The sequence below is a fragment of the Molothrus ater genome, chromosome 4, assembly GCF_012460135.2.
Source record: "Molothrus ater isolate BHLD 08-10-18 breed brown headed cowbird chromosome 4, BPBGC_Mater_1.1, whole genome shotgun sequence".
Taxonomy (NCBI): domain Eukaryota; kingdom Metazoa; phylum Chordata; class Aves; order Passeriformes; family Icteridae; genus Molothrus; species Molothrus ater.
Window position 1 is genome coordinate 11,163,960 of NC_050481.2, and position 15,073 is coordinate 11,179,032.

The 15,073-nt window shown below is 49.7% G+C and overlaps 1 protein-coding gene across 1 annotated transcript; it reads right to left on the reverse strand.

The window, feature by feature from the left end:
* Positions 1-3,922: 3,922 nt before the first annotated feature.
* LOC118700262 (ras association domain-containing protein 6-like) lies at positions 3,923-14,840 on the reverse strand. The gene is made up of 7 exons (XM_036404642.2): positions 14,831-14,840; positions 13,376-13,560; positions 13,171-13,272; positions 12,070-12,121; positions 6,263-6,381; positions 6,079-6,176; positions 3,923-5,458 (listed from the first exon to the last, which is right to left on the reverse strand). The coding sequence occupies exons 1-7, from the start codon at positions 14,838-14,840 to the stop codon at positions 5,383-5,385; spliced, it is 642 nt and encodes a 213-aa protein (XP_036260535.1). The 3' UTR covers positions 3,923-5,382.
* Positions 14,841-15,073: the final 233 nt, after the last annotated feature.

Genomic DNA, 15,073 nt, shown 5'->3' on the forward strand with positions numbered 1-15,073 from the left:
TGCTCCCTGCGAGCTGAACTATGCAGCTGTAGGATGCAGCTGGATGCTGAAGGGCAGAGTGTGTAACCCTCTGTGAAAGCCAGGCTCCAAAGGCAGCCCTTGATGCCCCAGCAGTGCTGCTGGAAGCGCTGGCAGCACTTGGTACAGATGGGATGGAGCCTCCCCACAGCTCTGTCCCCTGGCACCGAGGGTGGCACAGCACAGAGGCTGATGAAGTAAAACAAACGCTGGATTTCAATGGACGCTGATGGGACTGAAAGCCCCAGGCCAGAGCTGCTCCCTGCCCAGCACAGGAGCTCCCAGTGCTGCTGCAGGGCACAGGCTCTGAGGGAACCCTGCAGCTGGGACAGGAACGCAGCAACAACAATTCCCAGGCACAAAGAGATCCCCAGCTGCTCCAACAACTGAACCTCTGTGGCTCAGCCTCACGGGGTGTCCCTGCTCCAGGCAGGATGAGCCACACAGCCCCCGAGGCTGGGCTCACACCCTGCCCTACCAGCAGAAAACAAGGGGTTAATGAAGCTTTGGGGACACCTTCTGTCCCCAGAGTGCTTTGACAAAACATCCAGCAGTGTGGATCTTTAATAAAGACAGCTTGTACCTATCCTTGCAACAGACTCACCGATGTTATTTCCTCAAAGTCTCTGTTTTAAAATATTTTGCTATTGCAAGGGTTTAAACAAGACTGACCATGAGCCCTGCACCCTTGCCATGCTCCAAGCCCTAAGGAAGCGCTGGATATCCTCACACTCATCCAAGCTGAGGGAGCTGCTGCAGCATTTAAAACATTTCAAAACCACCCCTGCCCTGAGGGTGTCCAGACCTGGGAGGTGCCTGGGTGCCAGCCCAGCATCAGAGATGGGACATCGGGAGACCGAGCAGACAACACCCACTGCAGCCTCTGCACTCTCAGCACTCCAGCTGCACCATCCTCATTGCTCAGGGACTCTCAGCTCTGTTTCCAGGACTCCCATCAGGAAACTGAGGGCCCTTTCCAGATGCAAATCCCCAAAGAGCCACTGCTCTCCTCTCCACCCACCCTCCTGCTCCAACTTTTACCCCTTTGATAGCCACCACCCCACCCAGGACACAGAAGGAGGCTCTCAGGTGCCAACTGAGACCCAAATCGTTCCAGGTGGCTCAGGAAATAAACACAAATAAACTCGTCCCTTCTAGGCTAACAAAATGTCTTGGTGCCCAGTTCCTGTTTCCTAAGGCAAAACACACGGATCAGGGGAAAATGGCAAGTCCCAAACCCAACAAAACCTGGTTTTGCATCGGTTTCCATCAGGACTGTTCAGGTTTCCCACTGCCCCTCAGCTGCAGCCACAGGAGCAGCTTCTCTCTGGGACCCAGGGGGGTGGGCACAGGGACACCCATCCCACTGCTTCCCGGAAAACAGAGCTCAGCCCACCCCAGAAATATAAATAACAAATGCAGTTATTGCCTTTGGCACTTATCTATTAGCTCTGGCACGGTATTATTGACCACAAAAATCCTGAGAGGGTACAATCTGTAACTACTGCTCTTGATAAAGTATAATCTGTCAGTTCATGTATGCCCTGCATAGCTTTTATAAATAGCAGTGTAATAGATACTATTTTAGACTGCAGCATAATAGAGACTGTGAAATGTTAAAATGCTTTTACATGTAAGGAACTCAGAAAATGGTGTCAGATAATTAGGTGATTTCCCACATTTGGGGACAATCTTATCTGAAACACAAGATAACAGAAACAGAAACCAGAGCACCGAAAAAAAAGGAAAACTTTATTGACCCTCGTCATCAAATAAGGAGGGAATGAAAATAAAACAGGATGGCACCACAGGAAGAAATAAAATATATTGGTTTAATCCACAAGATGGCATGAAGGTTAAAACCAAGCAAAAGAACATCTAAACTCAAAGGACTGTTTGAATATGTATAAACTGTAATGAATATGCTCACACCACTGCAATGTAACACAAAATAGAGAACACGGTTTAAGGTAACCGAGTGCTCCTGGCAAACAGCCAAGCACCCCAGCGCTGCCTTTTATCCCTTAACAAACGTGTAAAAATTCTAAAGAGTGAACTTTGTTTCTCACACAATAAAGCGCTGTCCCCGCAGCTGGGACGAGCCTCAGCTTTATTCCACGGAACACGATCCCAGAGAGCCGCAAGGCCCGGGACAGACCCGTCCCACCCACAGCGGGTCCCACGCAGCAGCGCCCGAAGCAGCCCCGGCCCCCTGTGGGTGCCCCGGCCCCGGTGCCCCCGGCCCAGCTCCCTCCCCTCCGGCCGCTCACCTGAGGGCACCGCCCGCTGCCTCCCGGCACTGCTGCCGAGCCAAGGGCATTGTCCCCGCTCCTGGCCCAAAGGCCGCGTTCTGCGCTGCAGGGCGCGCTCCGGGGGACGCGGGGCCGGGCAGGGACAGGGTGACCCGGGCTGAGGCGGCTGTCCCAGCGCTCTGTCCCCTCACGGGGCTCAGGCCGGGGAGCGGGGCCCTGCCAGCGGCCGCCATTGCCCCGCGGAGCAGAGTCAGGTACGGCCGAAGAGCCGAGTGTGGCCGAGTGGAGCCGCCGACAGCCGAGTGTGGCCGAGAACAGCCGAGCGTACCCGAAGGGCCGACTCTGGCCGCGATTTGCCGAATCGATCCGAGTTTAGCTGAGGTGAACTGAACGGAATGGGACGAAACCGCGTTCAGCCGAACCGAACTAGATAAGCCCAACCGAACTGGATAAGCCGAACCAACGCGAGATCAGCCGAACCAACCTGAACATTACGGGGTCGGTCGAACCGAACCGAGCTGAGCTCCGAATGTAGCGAGCGGCCGAGCTCAGCCGAACCGAGCCGAGTTCAGCCGAACCCGGCCTGCTGCTCTCGTGCCCATTAATTAGCGCCAGTGCAGTCACAGCTTAATGAGCACTGAACGTGTCACAGACACACCAGCCACCCTCCTGACACTGATGCTCCCAGGGATTTTCCTTTTTCCAGGGTCCAGAACTCATCCAAAGGAGCTGCACAGTTCCTGGGAAAGTCCTCGCTGGACAAGTGACACAAAGGGCACAGGGAGCATTTAAAGCAAACCAAGTGACAAAAAGCCACCTTTAGGTCAGAGAGAGGCTGAATCCCCATAAGGAAATCCACTGAAACAATAAGCTAAGTGTGGAGAGCTTTGTGGACAGTTGGCTAGCTGAGAAAGGTCACGTAGACATGATACCGCTGGTTAAGATAGAAGAAAGCAAGTCTAGGAGTCAGCAGTCAGTGTCCAATCACTGATGTGACTTTGCTGCAACATCAGGATGGGGGAGAGGATCTTTTGCCAGAAATATGGAGATAGTTTCAGCAAAATAACCACAAGAATGTAGAAGTAGTAACAAAATAACCATAAGAATATAGAAGCAGGTGTGGTTGACCGATAAGTAATTAACCAATATTGAGCTCAGCTTTGCAATATGTATAAGCTTCATTAACACCAATATAAATATGTGTGAACTATCTCAATAAACTGGGAGACTTGTTGATCACGCATATTATGTGCTGCATTTCTTCCGCCGATCCGACAGCTAAGTGATGGAAATTCAGGGTTTGGCTGTAGCCACCACCTTCTGGTAGGAAATGTTATCATATTATCCCAAATAGTCACAGAACAAAACAAATAAAGGCATTTTAAATCCTAAGCTTATGAAGTAGAAGTGCAGATGAGATCAAATGCACAAATTCAGGTAAGATATGGACTGTAATCACTGTTTCTGTGGTTAATGGCTTCGTGTTTGAACCTGAGTGACCCCCCTCTCCTCTGTCACCTGTGTGTCCTTGCTGTGTTTCCTTGAGTGTCCCAGAATACCTTGGAAGAGATTCTTCCTCTGCTCCTGCCTCTATTTGTCAGAAATGGTTCATTTAGACAGCACAGCACTCACAAAGAACCAGCCCCACAGGAGTCACAGCACCATTGCACTCACCCTGAAATCCTGGCCAACAGCACCAGCTCTGTGCCCTATCTCCAAACTTCTGTCTGCCCAAAGTTTTCAGTCCCAATTCAGCAAGACAAGAGAATTGAAAAGGATTCAAGTCTTGAACATCAGATGGTGACAAAAATGGCCTATTTAATTCCTACCTCTTAACCATGAATTATTGTTATTTCTGCCCTCTGTGCTCCCTTGTCCTTCCCCATTCTCCTGGGCAGGATTATAAACTATAGTTTGAAATAATACACTTGCTGCAGCCTGAGGAGCTTCAATATCAGCACCTTGACCTTTACTTTCTGAATTCCCATCCCAGTAACAGGATTTCGGGCAGTGTAAAGTTTTACAATTTGATTTACTCCATACAATTTCTAGGCCACATGTTCTGCACATCCCTTTCCTCCCTCACAAGCATTTGTTACCTGCATGAGACAAAGCAGCTGAGGTAAGGCACAGACACCAGGTGGAAACAACCAGCTAGTGCAGGAGGACAAGGAGCTGTGCACAGATCTATTTTATTTACATCTCTGTAACTGGAGCTCTAAGATGGAACACAGCTCATCCAGGAAGGACCTGACAGGGGCTGCAGTGCCCTGCGTGGGGCTGGGCTGGAGCCAAACTGCATCCCTGGGGAGGCCGTGGGCCCAGCCCTCCCTGGCTGTGACACGCAGCCTCTCACTGAGCACCTCCATTCCTCGTCAAACAGAACACTCAGGAAGGAATGCAATCAACAATTCCAACTACAGAAACCACTGAGGTGCCTTTCAGGACCCCACAGTGTTCAGTCAGTTCTTACTTTGCAGTGCACGAGGTATTTCAGCAATAAATTCCCTGTCATTGCTAAGAGCTGAGCAGCTCCTAAGTGGGAGGGTTTCCAGTTATGTTTTTCTAACAGCAGCTCAAAGCTTAAGCAGTTTCAGCATCCACCAGCCTGAAGCCCGTGGATTTCAGGCATCTTGCATGGATGTTTTATAACTTCAATGGAAATCCTACCTGCAGTCTTAAATACATAAATATCTTCTGCCACTTGGCTCTACTGAAAAGCTTTCTGCTAATATAACACAACATTTCTTTAACAGAAGGATAACCATATTCCTAGTTTGCACATTTTCTATCAGCACATTGGTTATTGCAGCATTTTTCCACGCCAGCCTCTTGGTGCCAGGTGACACATCAGCAGGATTTAAAGCCTTGGGCTTTTCAGGGGAGTTTTTGCCCAAGTTCCAAGTCAGATCCAGCATCTGCAGTTTGGGTAACGTGCATCTCCGTGGGTGCTTGCAGCCCGCACCCCAGCGCTTCAGGGGTTAATGGTGAGGAGACACTTCTCCCACGGGGCACTCTCACTGCTCAGCTCCACCCCAGAAGGCAGCAGGACTGTCCTTCAGCAGCCCAGGCGTTCCCAGGGGCATTCCCAGTGCTCTCCAGGGCCGCCCCATCACACCGTGGTCTCTGTTTTCTGAATGCTTCGACTGCGCAGGTGCTGCAGGATCAGCCTCTTCTCTCGTGTGTACCTGAGAGGGAGAAGGCATTGAAATAACCTCTGCAAACCTTCAGCCCAAATTCCAACCTGCTGCTCACATGTGGGTCCATTCCCAACCTTTGTGGCCATGTCCCACTTTCCCAATGCAGGCAAGTCTAGTATTTTCTAAATGTTTCTTGACACTTGGATTCAACGTGGTTATCAGCCCATCATGCAGTAACAGATCTGTGGCTGCTGCAGCCTCTCAGTGCTCCTGAACTCAGGAGAGGCTCACAAATATGCAGCTCCTCTGGCTTGTACCTGTGGGACAATCCCCCTTTTTGCTGGGGGGATTTCCATCACTCACCTCAAGTTTTAAGGGAACATCAGGCACTGATGTGGCTGAAATGCTACAGAACCAAAATGGTATCACGTGTGGTACTGCATTTACCCTTTCCAAGGGAACAGCAGCAAGTACCAACCGAGCCAGTCAAAGGCCCAGAAAGCAGACAGCAAACAAAATAAAGAGAAGTTACCCGGAGGGTCCAAATTTTCTGAAGACCCCACTCTGTGTGTAGTCACCTGCACTCTGCTACATCCATATGTTCTCCTCATGAGCCAATTCTACAGATTGCCCTGGACTCTGTGACACCTCATTTTGTGTCTGTTTACCTTGCAGTTGTCTGTCGAATCTCCCGCTCCTCCTCTTCATTTATTCTGTGCAGAATGGATTCCAAGAAGGAAAGATGGAATGAAATGTACTGAGCCACCTACCAAGGAGAAGACAAGAAAGGCACTACTGACTGTGGTCACTGAGGAAAACCCCACGAGCTCTGAGAAGTGAGGATATACATACATCACTGCTGATCTCTTCCATGTCCCCATCCATGAGAAAGAACTTGGCAACCTTCTCAGAGGGCCCCTGCAGCAGCCTGTGCAATAAGGGAACATCCCTACTCCTCAGCTGCTTCTTTTCTGGAATGTATAAGCAGTGTCACAAAACACAGAACATCCCATAGGGGCTCCATCTACCACCTGCAGTCACGAGCCTTTTTCCCTGACAAGGATCCCATACTGACTCGAGTGCAATGACCAGATACCTAACAGGTCCCTAACGTTGTGCCATTTGAAATACCTTCTCCCCCAGTTCCCTCCTATTCGCTCAGGTGTTCCCTTTAATAAAGATCAAATCTCCCTTTTCCTGGAAAAGTAAACTGCTATGGAAGTAACCTGTTTCCACTGACCAGTGAGTACTTTGAACTCAGCATATGCAATGCAAAGCTGTTAGCTGAAATACACACAATTATTCAGGTTTTCCTCTCCAGAGGAGACATCTCTGAAGGGTCCCTGAGAAGGCAAAATGCTACAGCACACACACAATGCACAAACAAGGACAGAGGCCTGGCACAAGTCCTGTTACTCCAAGGGACACATTCCACACACACACAGAATGAGCACACAGAGCATTGGGCTGGTCGCGGTTTGCACCTGAGAGCGGTTTGTGCCGAAAGAAGCCCGGGACCGGCACTTAGCTTCGGAGAGCTGCGTATCTGCGTCTTCTGCGTGTCTTGCCGCTCTACACTCAGCAAAAAGCTTTTCCAACATATCTTGCAAAGAGAAACTCTGCCAGGAAAGAAAACATCCAAAATCTTGTTCTAAAGCTTGCACGGGGGTCTGCAAAGAGTTTGGCAAGAATGAAAGGTAGTTGTCCAAAACTCGTTCTTTTCCAATAGAATAACAATGGAAAAGGCAGGAGAGTGGTAAAGTACTGTTTTCTCTAAGTCTGAATGCTGCCCACACTGTGCCTGTGTGCTGCAGCTTGCATCTTCGCCTTTGGGAAGCTGCCGCTCGCCGATTCTCCCGGAGGCGAAGAAGCGGCTTCTTCGCACACAGAGCATTGTGGCGAGCGCAGGGAGCTCCTGAGAGCGGTTTGTGCCGAAAGAAGCCCGGGACCGGCACTTAGCTTCGGAGAGCTGCGTATCTGCGTCTTCTGCGTGTCTTGCCGCTCAACACTCAGCCAAAAGCTTTTCCACCATATCTTGCAAAGAGAAACTCTGCCAGGAAAGAAAACATCCAAAATCTTGTTCTAAAGCTTGCACGGAGGTCTGCAAAGAGTTTGGCAAGAATGAAAGGTAGTTGTCCAAAACTCGTTCTTTTCCAATAGAATAACAATAGAAAGGAAGAGAGAGAGGTAAAGTACTGTTTTCTCTAAGTCTGAAGGCTGCCCACACTGTGCCTGCATGGTGCGGCTTGCATCTTCACCTTTGGGAAGCTGCCGCTCGCCGATTCTCCCGCAGGCGAAGAAGCGGCTTCTTCGCACACAGAGCATTGGGCTGGTCGCGGTGAGCACCTAAAAGCGGCTTCTGCCGAAATAAGCCATGGACCGGCACTTAGCTTCGGAGAGCTGCGTATCTGCGTCTTCTGCGTGTCTTGCCGCTCAACACTCAGCAAAAAGCTTTTCCACCATATCTTGCAAAGAGAAACTCTGCCAGGAAAGAAAACATCCAAAATCTTGTTCTAAAGCTTGCACGGAGGTCTGCAAAGAGTTTTGCAAGAACGAAAGGTAGTTGTCCAAAACTCGTACTTTTCCAATAGAATAACAATGGAAAAGGCAGGAGAGTGGTAAAGTACTGTTTTCTCTAAGTCTGAAGGCTGCCCACACTGTGCCTGCATGGTGCAGCTTGCATCTTCGCCTTTGGGAAGCTGCCGCTCGCCGATTCTCCCGGAGGCGAAGAAGCGGCTTCTTCGCACACAGAGCATTGTGGCGAGCGCGGTGAGCACCTAAAAGCGGCTTCTGCCGAAAGAAGCCCGGGACCGGCACTTAGCTTCGGAGAGCTGCGTATCTGCGTCTTCTGCGTGTCTTGCCGCTCAACACTCAGCCAAAAGCTTTTCCAACATATCTTGCAAAGAGAAACTCTGCCAGGAAAGAAAACATCCAAAATCTTGTTCTAAAGCTTGCACGGAGGTCTGCAAAGAGTTTGGCAAGAATGAAAGTTAGTTGTCCAAAACTCGTTCTTTTCCAATATAATAACAATAGAAAGGAAGAGAGAGAGGTAAAGTACTGTTTTCTCTAAGTCTGAAGGCTGCCCACACTGTGCCTGCATGGTGCGGCTTGCATCTTCACCTTTGGGAAGCTGCCGCTCGCCGATTCTCCCGGAGGCGAAGAAGCGGCTTCTTCGCACACAGAGCATTGGGCCGGTCGCGGTGAGGAGCTAAGAGGAGCTTCTGCCGAAAGAAGCCCGGGACCGGCACTTAGCTTCGGAGAGCTGCGTATCTGCGTCTTCTGCGTGTCTTGCCGCTCAACACTCAGCAAAAAGCTTTTCCACCATATCTTACAACGAGAAACTCTGCCAGGAAAGAAAACATCCAAAATCTTGTTCTAAAGCTTGCACGGAGGTCTGCAAAGAGTTTGGCAAGAATGAAAGGTAGTTGTCCAAAACTCGTTCTTTTCTAATAGAATAACCATGGAAAAGGCAGGAGAGTGGTAAAGTACTGTTTTCTCTAAGTTTGAAGGCTGCCCACACTGTGCCTGCATGGTGCGGCTTGCATCTTCGCCTTTGGGAAGCTGCCGCTCGCCGATTCTCCCGGAGGCGAAGAAGCGGCTTCTTCGCACACAGAGCATTGTGGCGAGCGCAGGGAGCTCCTGAGAGCGGTTTGTGCCGAAAGAAGCCCGGGACCGGCACTTAGCTTCGGAGAGCTGCGTATCTGCGTCTTCTGCGTGTCTTGCCGCTCAACACTCAGCCAAAAGCTTTTCCGCCATATCTTGCAAAGAGAAACTCTGCCAGGAAAGAAAACATCCAAAATCTTGTTCTAAAGCTTGCACGGAGGTCTGCAAAGAGCTTGGCAAGAATGAAATTTAGTTGTCCAAAACTCGTTCTTTTCCAATATAATAACAATGGAAAGGAAGAGAGATACGAAAAGTACTGTTTTCTCTAAGTCTGAAGGCTGCCCACACTGTGCCTGTGTGCTGCAGCTTGCATCTTCGCCTTTGGGAAGCTGCCGCTTGCCGATTCTCCCGGAGGCGAAGAAGCGGCTTCTTCGCACACAACTTTGTGGCGAGCACAGGGAGCTCCTGAGAGCGGTTTGTGCCGAAAGAAGGCCGGGACCGGCACTTAGTTTCGGAGAGCTGCGTATCTGCGTCTTCTGCGTGTCTTGCCGCTCAACACTCAGCAAACAGCTTTTCCACCATATCTTGCAAAGGGAAACTCTGCCAGGAAAGAAAACATCCAAAATCTTGTTCTAAAGCTTGCACGGAGGTCTGCAAAGAGTTTGGCAAGAATGAAAGGTAGTTGTCCAAAACTCGTTCTTTTCCAATAGAATAACAATGGAAAAGGCAGGAGAGTGGTAAAGTACTGTTTTCTCTAAGTCTGAAGGCTGCCCACACTGTGCCTGCATGGTGCGGCTTGCATCTTCGCCTTTGGGAAGCTGCCGCTCGCCGATTCTCCCGGAGGCGAAGAAGCGGCTTCTTCGCACACAGAGCATTGGGCTGGTCGCGGTGAGCACCTAAAAGCGGTTTGTGCCGAAAGAAGCCCGGGACCGACACTTAGCTTCGGAGAGCTGCGTATCTGCGTCTTCTGCGTGTCTTGCCGCTCTACACTCAGCCAAAAGCTTTTCCACCATATCTTGCAAAGAGAAACTCTGCCAGGAAAGAAAACATCCAAAATCTTGTTCTAAAGCTTGCACGGAGGTCTGCAAAGAGTTTGGCAAGAATGAAAGGTAGTTGTCCAAAACTCGTTCTTTTCCAATATAATAACAATAGAAAGGAAGAGAGAGAGGTAAAGTACTGTTTTCTCTAAGTCTGAAGGCTGCCCACACTGTGCCTGCATGGTGCGGCTTGCATCTTCGCCTTTGGGAAGCTGCCGCTCGCTGATTCTCCCGGAGGCGAAGAAGCGGCTTCTTCGCACACAGAGCATTGTGGCGAGCGCAGGGAGCTCCTGAGAGCGGTTTGTGCCGAAAGAAGCCCGGGACCGGCACTTAGTTTCGGAGAGCTGCGTATCTGCGTCTTCTGCGTGTCTTGCCGCTCTACACTCAGCAAAAAGCTTTTCCAGCATATCTTGCAAGGAGAAACTCTGCCAGGAAAGAAAACATCCAAAATCTTGTTCTAAAGCTTGCACGGAGGTCTGCAAAGAGTTTGGCAAGAATGAAAGGTAGTTGTCCAAAACTCGTTCTTTTCCAATAGAATAACCATGGAAAAGGCAGGAGAGTGCTAAAGTACTGTTTTCTCTAAGTCTGAAGGCTGCCCACACTGCGCCTGTGTGCTGCAGCTTCCATCTTCGCCTTTAGGAAGCTGCCGCTCGCCGATTCTCCCGGAGGCGAAGAAGCGGCTTCTTCGCACACAACTTTGTGGCGAGCACAGGGAGCTCCTGAGAGCGGTTTGTGCCGAAAGAAGGCCGGGACCGGCACTTAGTTTCGGAGAGCTGCGTATCTGCGTCTTCTGCGTGTCTTGCCGCTCAACACTCAGCAAACAGCTTTTCCACCATATCTTGCAAAGAGAAACTCTGCCAGGAAAGAAAACATCCAAAATCTTGTTCTAAAGCTTGCACGGAGGTCTGCAAAGAGTTTGGCAAGAATGAAAGGTAGTTGTCCAAAACTCGTTCTTTTCCAATAGAATAACCATGGAAAAGGCAGGAGAGTGGTAAAGTACTGTTTTCTCTAAGTCTGAAGGCTGCCCACACTGTGCCTGCATGGTGCGGCTTGCATCTTCGCCTTTGGGAAGCTGCCGCTCGCCGATTCTCCCGGAGGCGAAGAAGCGGCTTCTTCGCACACAGAGCATTGGGCTGGTCGCGGTGAGCACCTAAAAGCGGCTTCTGCCGAAATAAGCCGTGGACCTGCACTTAGCTTCGGAGAGCTGCGTATCTGCGTCTTCTGCGTGTCTTGCCGCTCTACACTCAGCAAAAAGCTTTTCCAACATATCTTGCAAAGAGAAACTCTGCCAGGAAAGAAAACATCCAAAATCTTGTTCTAAAGCTTGCACGGAGGTCTGCAAAGAGTTTGGCAAGAATGAAAGGTAGTTGTCCAAAACTCGTTCTTTTCCAATAGAATAACAATGGAAAAGGCAGGAGAGTGGTAAAGTACTGTTTTCTCGAAGTCTGAAGGCTGCCCACACTGTGCCTGCATGGTGCAGCTTGCATCTTCGCCTTTGGGAAGCTGCCGCTCGCCGATTCTCCCGGAGGCGAAGAAGAGGCTTCTTCGCACACAGAGCATTGTGGCGAGTGCAGGGAGCTCCTGAGAGCGGTTTGTGCCGAAAGAAGCCCGGGACCGGCACTTAGCTTCGGAGAGCTGCGTATCTGCGTCTTCTGCGTGTCTTGCCGCTCAACACTCAGCCAAAAGCTTTTCCACCATATCTTGCAAAGAGAAACTCTGCCAGGAAAGAAAACATCCAAAATCTTGTTCTAAAGCTTGCACGGAGGTCTGCAAAGAGTTTGGCAAGAATGAAAGGTAGTTGTCCAAAACTCGTTCTTTTCCAATAGAATAACCATGGAAAAGGCAGGAGAGTGGTAAAGTACTGTTTTCTCTAAGTCTGAAGGCTGCCCACACTGTGCCTGTGTGCTGCAGCTTCCATCTTCGCCTTTGGGAAGCTGCCGCTCGCCGATTCTCCCGGAGGCGAAGAAGCGGCGAGCTTCTTCCTGAGCTGAAGTGCTCAGGCAGCAGTGGCTGTCTTACCTCCAGACGCATGGATAACGTAAAGTGCAAATTCATGGGGGCTGTTTTCTAGCTGTGAAAAAAAAAGAAGTTCCATTCAGACTCACAGATATTCCCAGCACTTCCCTCTCAGCACATTTTCTCTGTGTGTCTCAGCTCAGAGATTTGGATCAAAGCCTGAGACAGGGATCCTGTCTGTACAAGAGTTAAAGATACTGGATCTGGATAAGGCAGAAATCTGTGGTACCATGTTCACTGTCTCTGTGCCAGCCCTAACCCTTGTGTTCCCATGTGCCCAAACCAGTAACACACTGGAAACTCAGATCTTTCCTGCCTGCTTTCCTTGCAGCATCCTTAACTGCTTCCTAGAGTGTATTCTCCCCTCACACGTAGATCTGCTATTTGTGCTGCCATCAAGGTAAACCTCTGTGATCTACCCTCGTGCCTGACAGGCACATTCTGAAAACAGCACAGCTTTTGAACACTTACTTTGCAATGTATTCCCTACAACTCTACTCCCTGCTCTGTAATTCCCTTCCTTGTTACTCCTAGAAGTTGTTTTCCTTCCAAGACACTCGCAAGTCTTACTAACCACACAAAGTAATTCTGCAATAGTGAAGTCTCCAGACAAGTTAAACAGGAAGCTTAAGACCATTAAAGTATAAATTAAACACTAAGCAGCCATGAAAAATCAAGATATTTGAGAAATATGCAGCAGTAAGGGCAAAGCTACTTCTGACTATGTACGACATTGTTGGGGGAGATGGTTCCAAGGAAATTTAAAAAAAAAAAAGTAGTTTCAGACAGCATGGCACTGGCCTTGAGCAGTACTTGTAGCTGTAACCTTCCCATCTTTCCACACGCCTGGCTCTCAGAGAAAGCCCGTCCCAGACAGGCGCTGGGATAATTGCTGCTGTTTTAGGCCAGCCGCAGTTCCCGGGGCTGTCTGTGGGAGGGCAGCACCGCCAGGATTAAAATTGTCCATCCGGTTTTTTTTACACTCCGCTCCACGCACTGTCCTCACCCAGCTATTCCACATCTTTCCCGCAGTGCTGGAGGGAGTGCACATGGGAATGAACGCTTCCAGAACACGGCCACGCTTCCTCCTGCCAGCAGACTTACCTTAAACTTCCGAAGCAACTGCTCTATCACTTGTCTGGTCCTCGTCTGGCTGTTGATTCTTATTTTGGTTTCTGTCCCAGAAGCCGGAGTGAAAACTGATCTCTGGGAACAAGAACAGCCACATCACGGCCTGAGCCTGAGGCACACCTCACTGGGCAGGGCTCCCTGTCCCTCAGGTGACAAAGCCAAGCCTAAAATTTCCTACCTCGTGGTTGTAGAAGTGGCCATTGATGGAGAACCTGTGAGTTTCTACTTCTGTCCTGGTGATGGTGGGGAGCTTGGTCCTCCTGCGCACGGCCGCGCCATCGCTGCTGCTGCGTGGGTGGGTGGCACAGTCGAGCTCCTGCTCCCTCCTGGACCTGAGAGTGTGACTTTCATAGCATGGATAACCTGGACAGAAGAGAACCACACGTCCTGTGCAGCTGCCAGCACCCCCAGAGGAGGGAGGCTCTCAGTGAAGGGCTTCATTTACTGTTTACTATTTATTATTTTTGGGGCGGTGGAGCAGGAAAGGAACAAGGCAGAGGCATACGATGAGGAATAGGCTGCTTGCAGGGCTTGCAGTTTGCTGATTTGCTCCCTTGGGAATGATTTCTTGGATGAAAGCACAGCTCATTGCCACTGGCTGTTCACCAAGTCACCTGCACAGCCCTAAGCAGCCCTAGGTGGGTGTTTCCCCAGCTTGCAGGACATGTGACACACAGCAAAGAGATTTCCCTTGGCTGGCAGGGAAGCTGCACAGCCCTAAAGCTTTTCCACATGTGTTTTATACTCCCATGTGCACTTCCAGCACTTTTCAAGAGAGTTTAAACGAGAATGAGCTGACTCAGTGACAGACCAGCACTAGCTCAGGGACCTCAGGACACACACTAGACAACACTCACTATGGACAGCACAGATTCTTGTGCTTCAGGGCTCCAGCTTGTCAGTACAGCTCCAGTACTGCAACTGAACCTAATGGAAAACACCTGGCAGCAACTCACATTAATCCAGGAGTGCCAGTGCATCACCTGTGTGCTATCTCAGTAAGTACAGCTGAATATTCACCCACTATAGTGGCAGGCACTTGGCTGAAATAAAGACGTTTATAATGCATTATTTTCTGCTATTTTCTGAGAGATTTATGTTTTCCTGGCATTGTTTCCATATACTTGAACCTGGGTTCCACTCCCTGTCCTAAAGAAGAGCTTGGATATCATCTGTGATCCAGCTCTAGTTTTTGAAGTTACAAACAAGTTTTGAAGTTTTGAAGCAAACAGACAGAAATCAATGTTTGGAGAAATTAACACAGAAATAACTGCGTGCTTCCCAGTCCCTGCCCAGCACACCCCAGTTCTCTATTGGGAGCCTAAGTCCTGTTCTTATCATAGAAACTCCATTATTTCATAGTTATGTTTTATAGAAGAGCTTTGCAGGGAAATTGCCTCTCCCAGCATCAATATCCACCCTCAGCACACCACCAGCCCCACAGGAAATGCCACCTAAAGCTTAAATGACACAAAATGAGCAAAATGCATTAATTCAACATGAAAAAGATCAGTAAACAACCAATTCAGAAAATGTTCCCCTCATAATCTGCACGGGGAGAGGCTCTGGGATGCCAAGGCAAACTCAGAGATCAGAGATTCTCACCCTTGCCATGGCCTTGCTCTCGCCTCACCCTCTCCCATTCCCGCCTCCCGCAGCCAAACCCTGGGATCGTGTGAGGGGGGACAGACCCCATGTCCCAAATCCCAGCAAAATCCCCTTTTCCTCTCTTTTATGGCAGAACCAAGCACTGATTTGGTGTTTTCTCAGCTGGATATGGAGTGAAAGAAAGTGCGTGCTTGTGGGAGAAATGTTCCTCCTAAAATGAGGGAGAAATGCTCCTCCATAAAGTCCAAAGAGACATTGTGAGGAGAAA

Coding starts and splice junctions, on each gene's coding strand:
- LOC118700262 (XM_036404642.2), bottom strand. Junction 12,122..13,170: donor AGTTGCTTCGGAAGTTTAAG/GTAAGTCTGCTG, acceptor TTTTTTTCACAG/CTAGAAAACAGCCCCCATGA. Junction 5,459..6,078: donor ATTCGACAGACAACTGCAAG/GTAAACAGACAC, acceptor TCTCCCTCTCAG/GTACACACGAGAGAAGAGGC.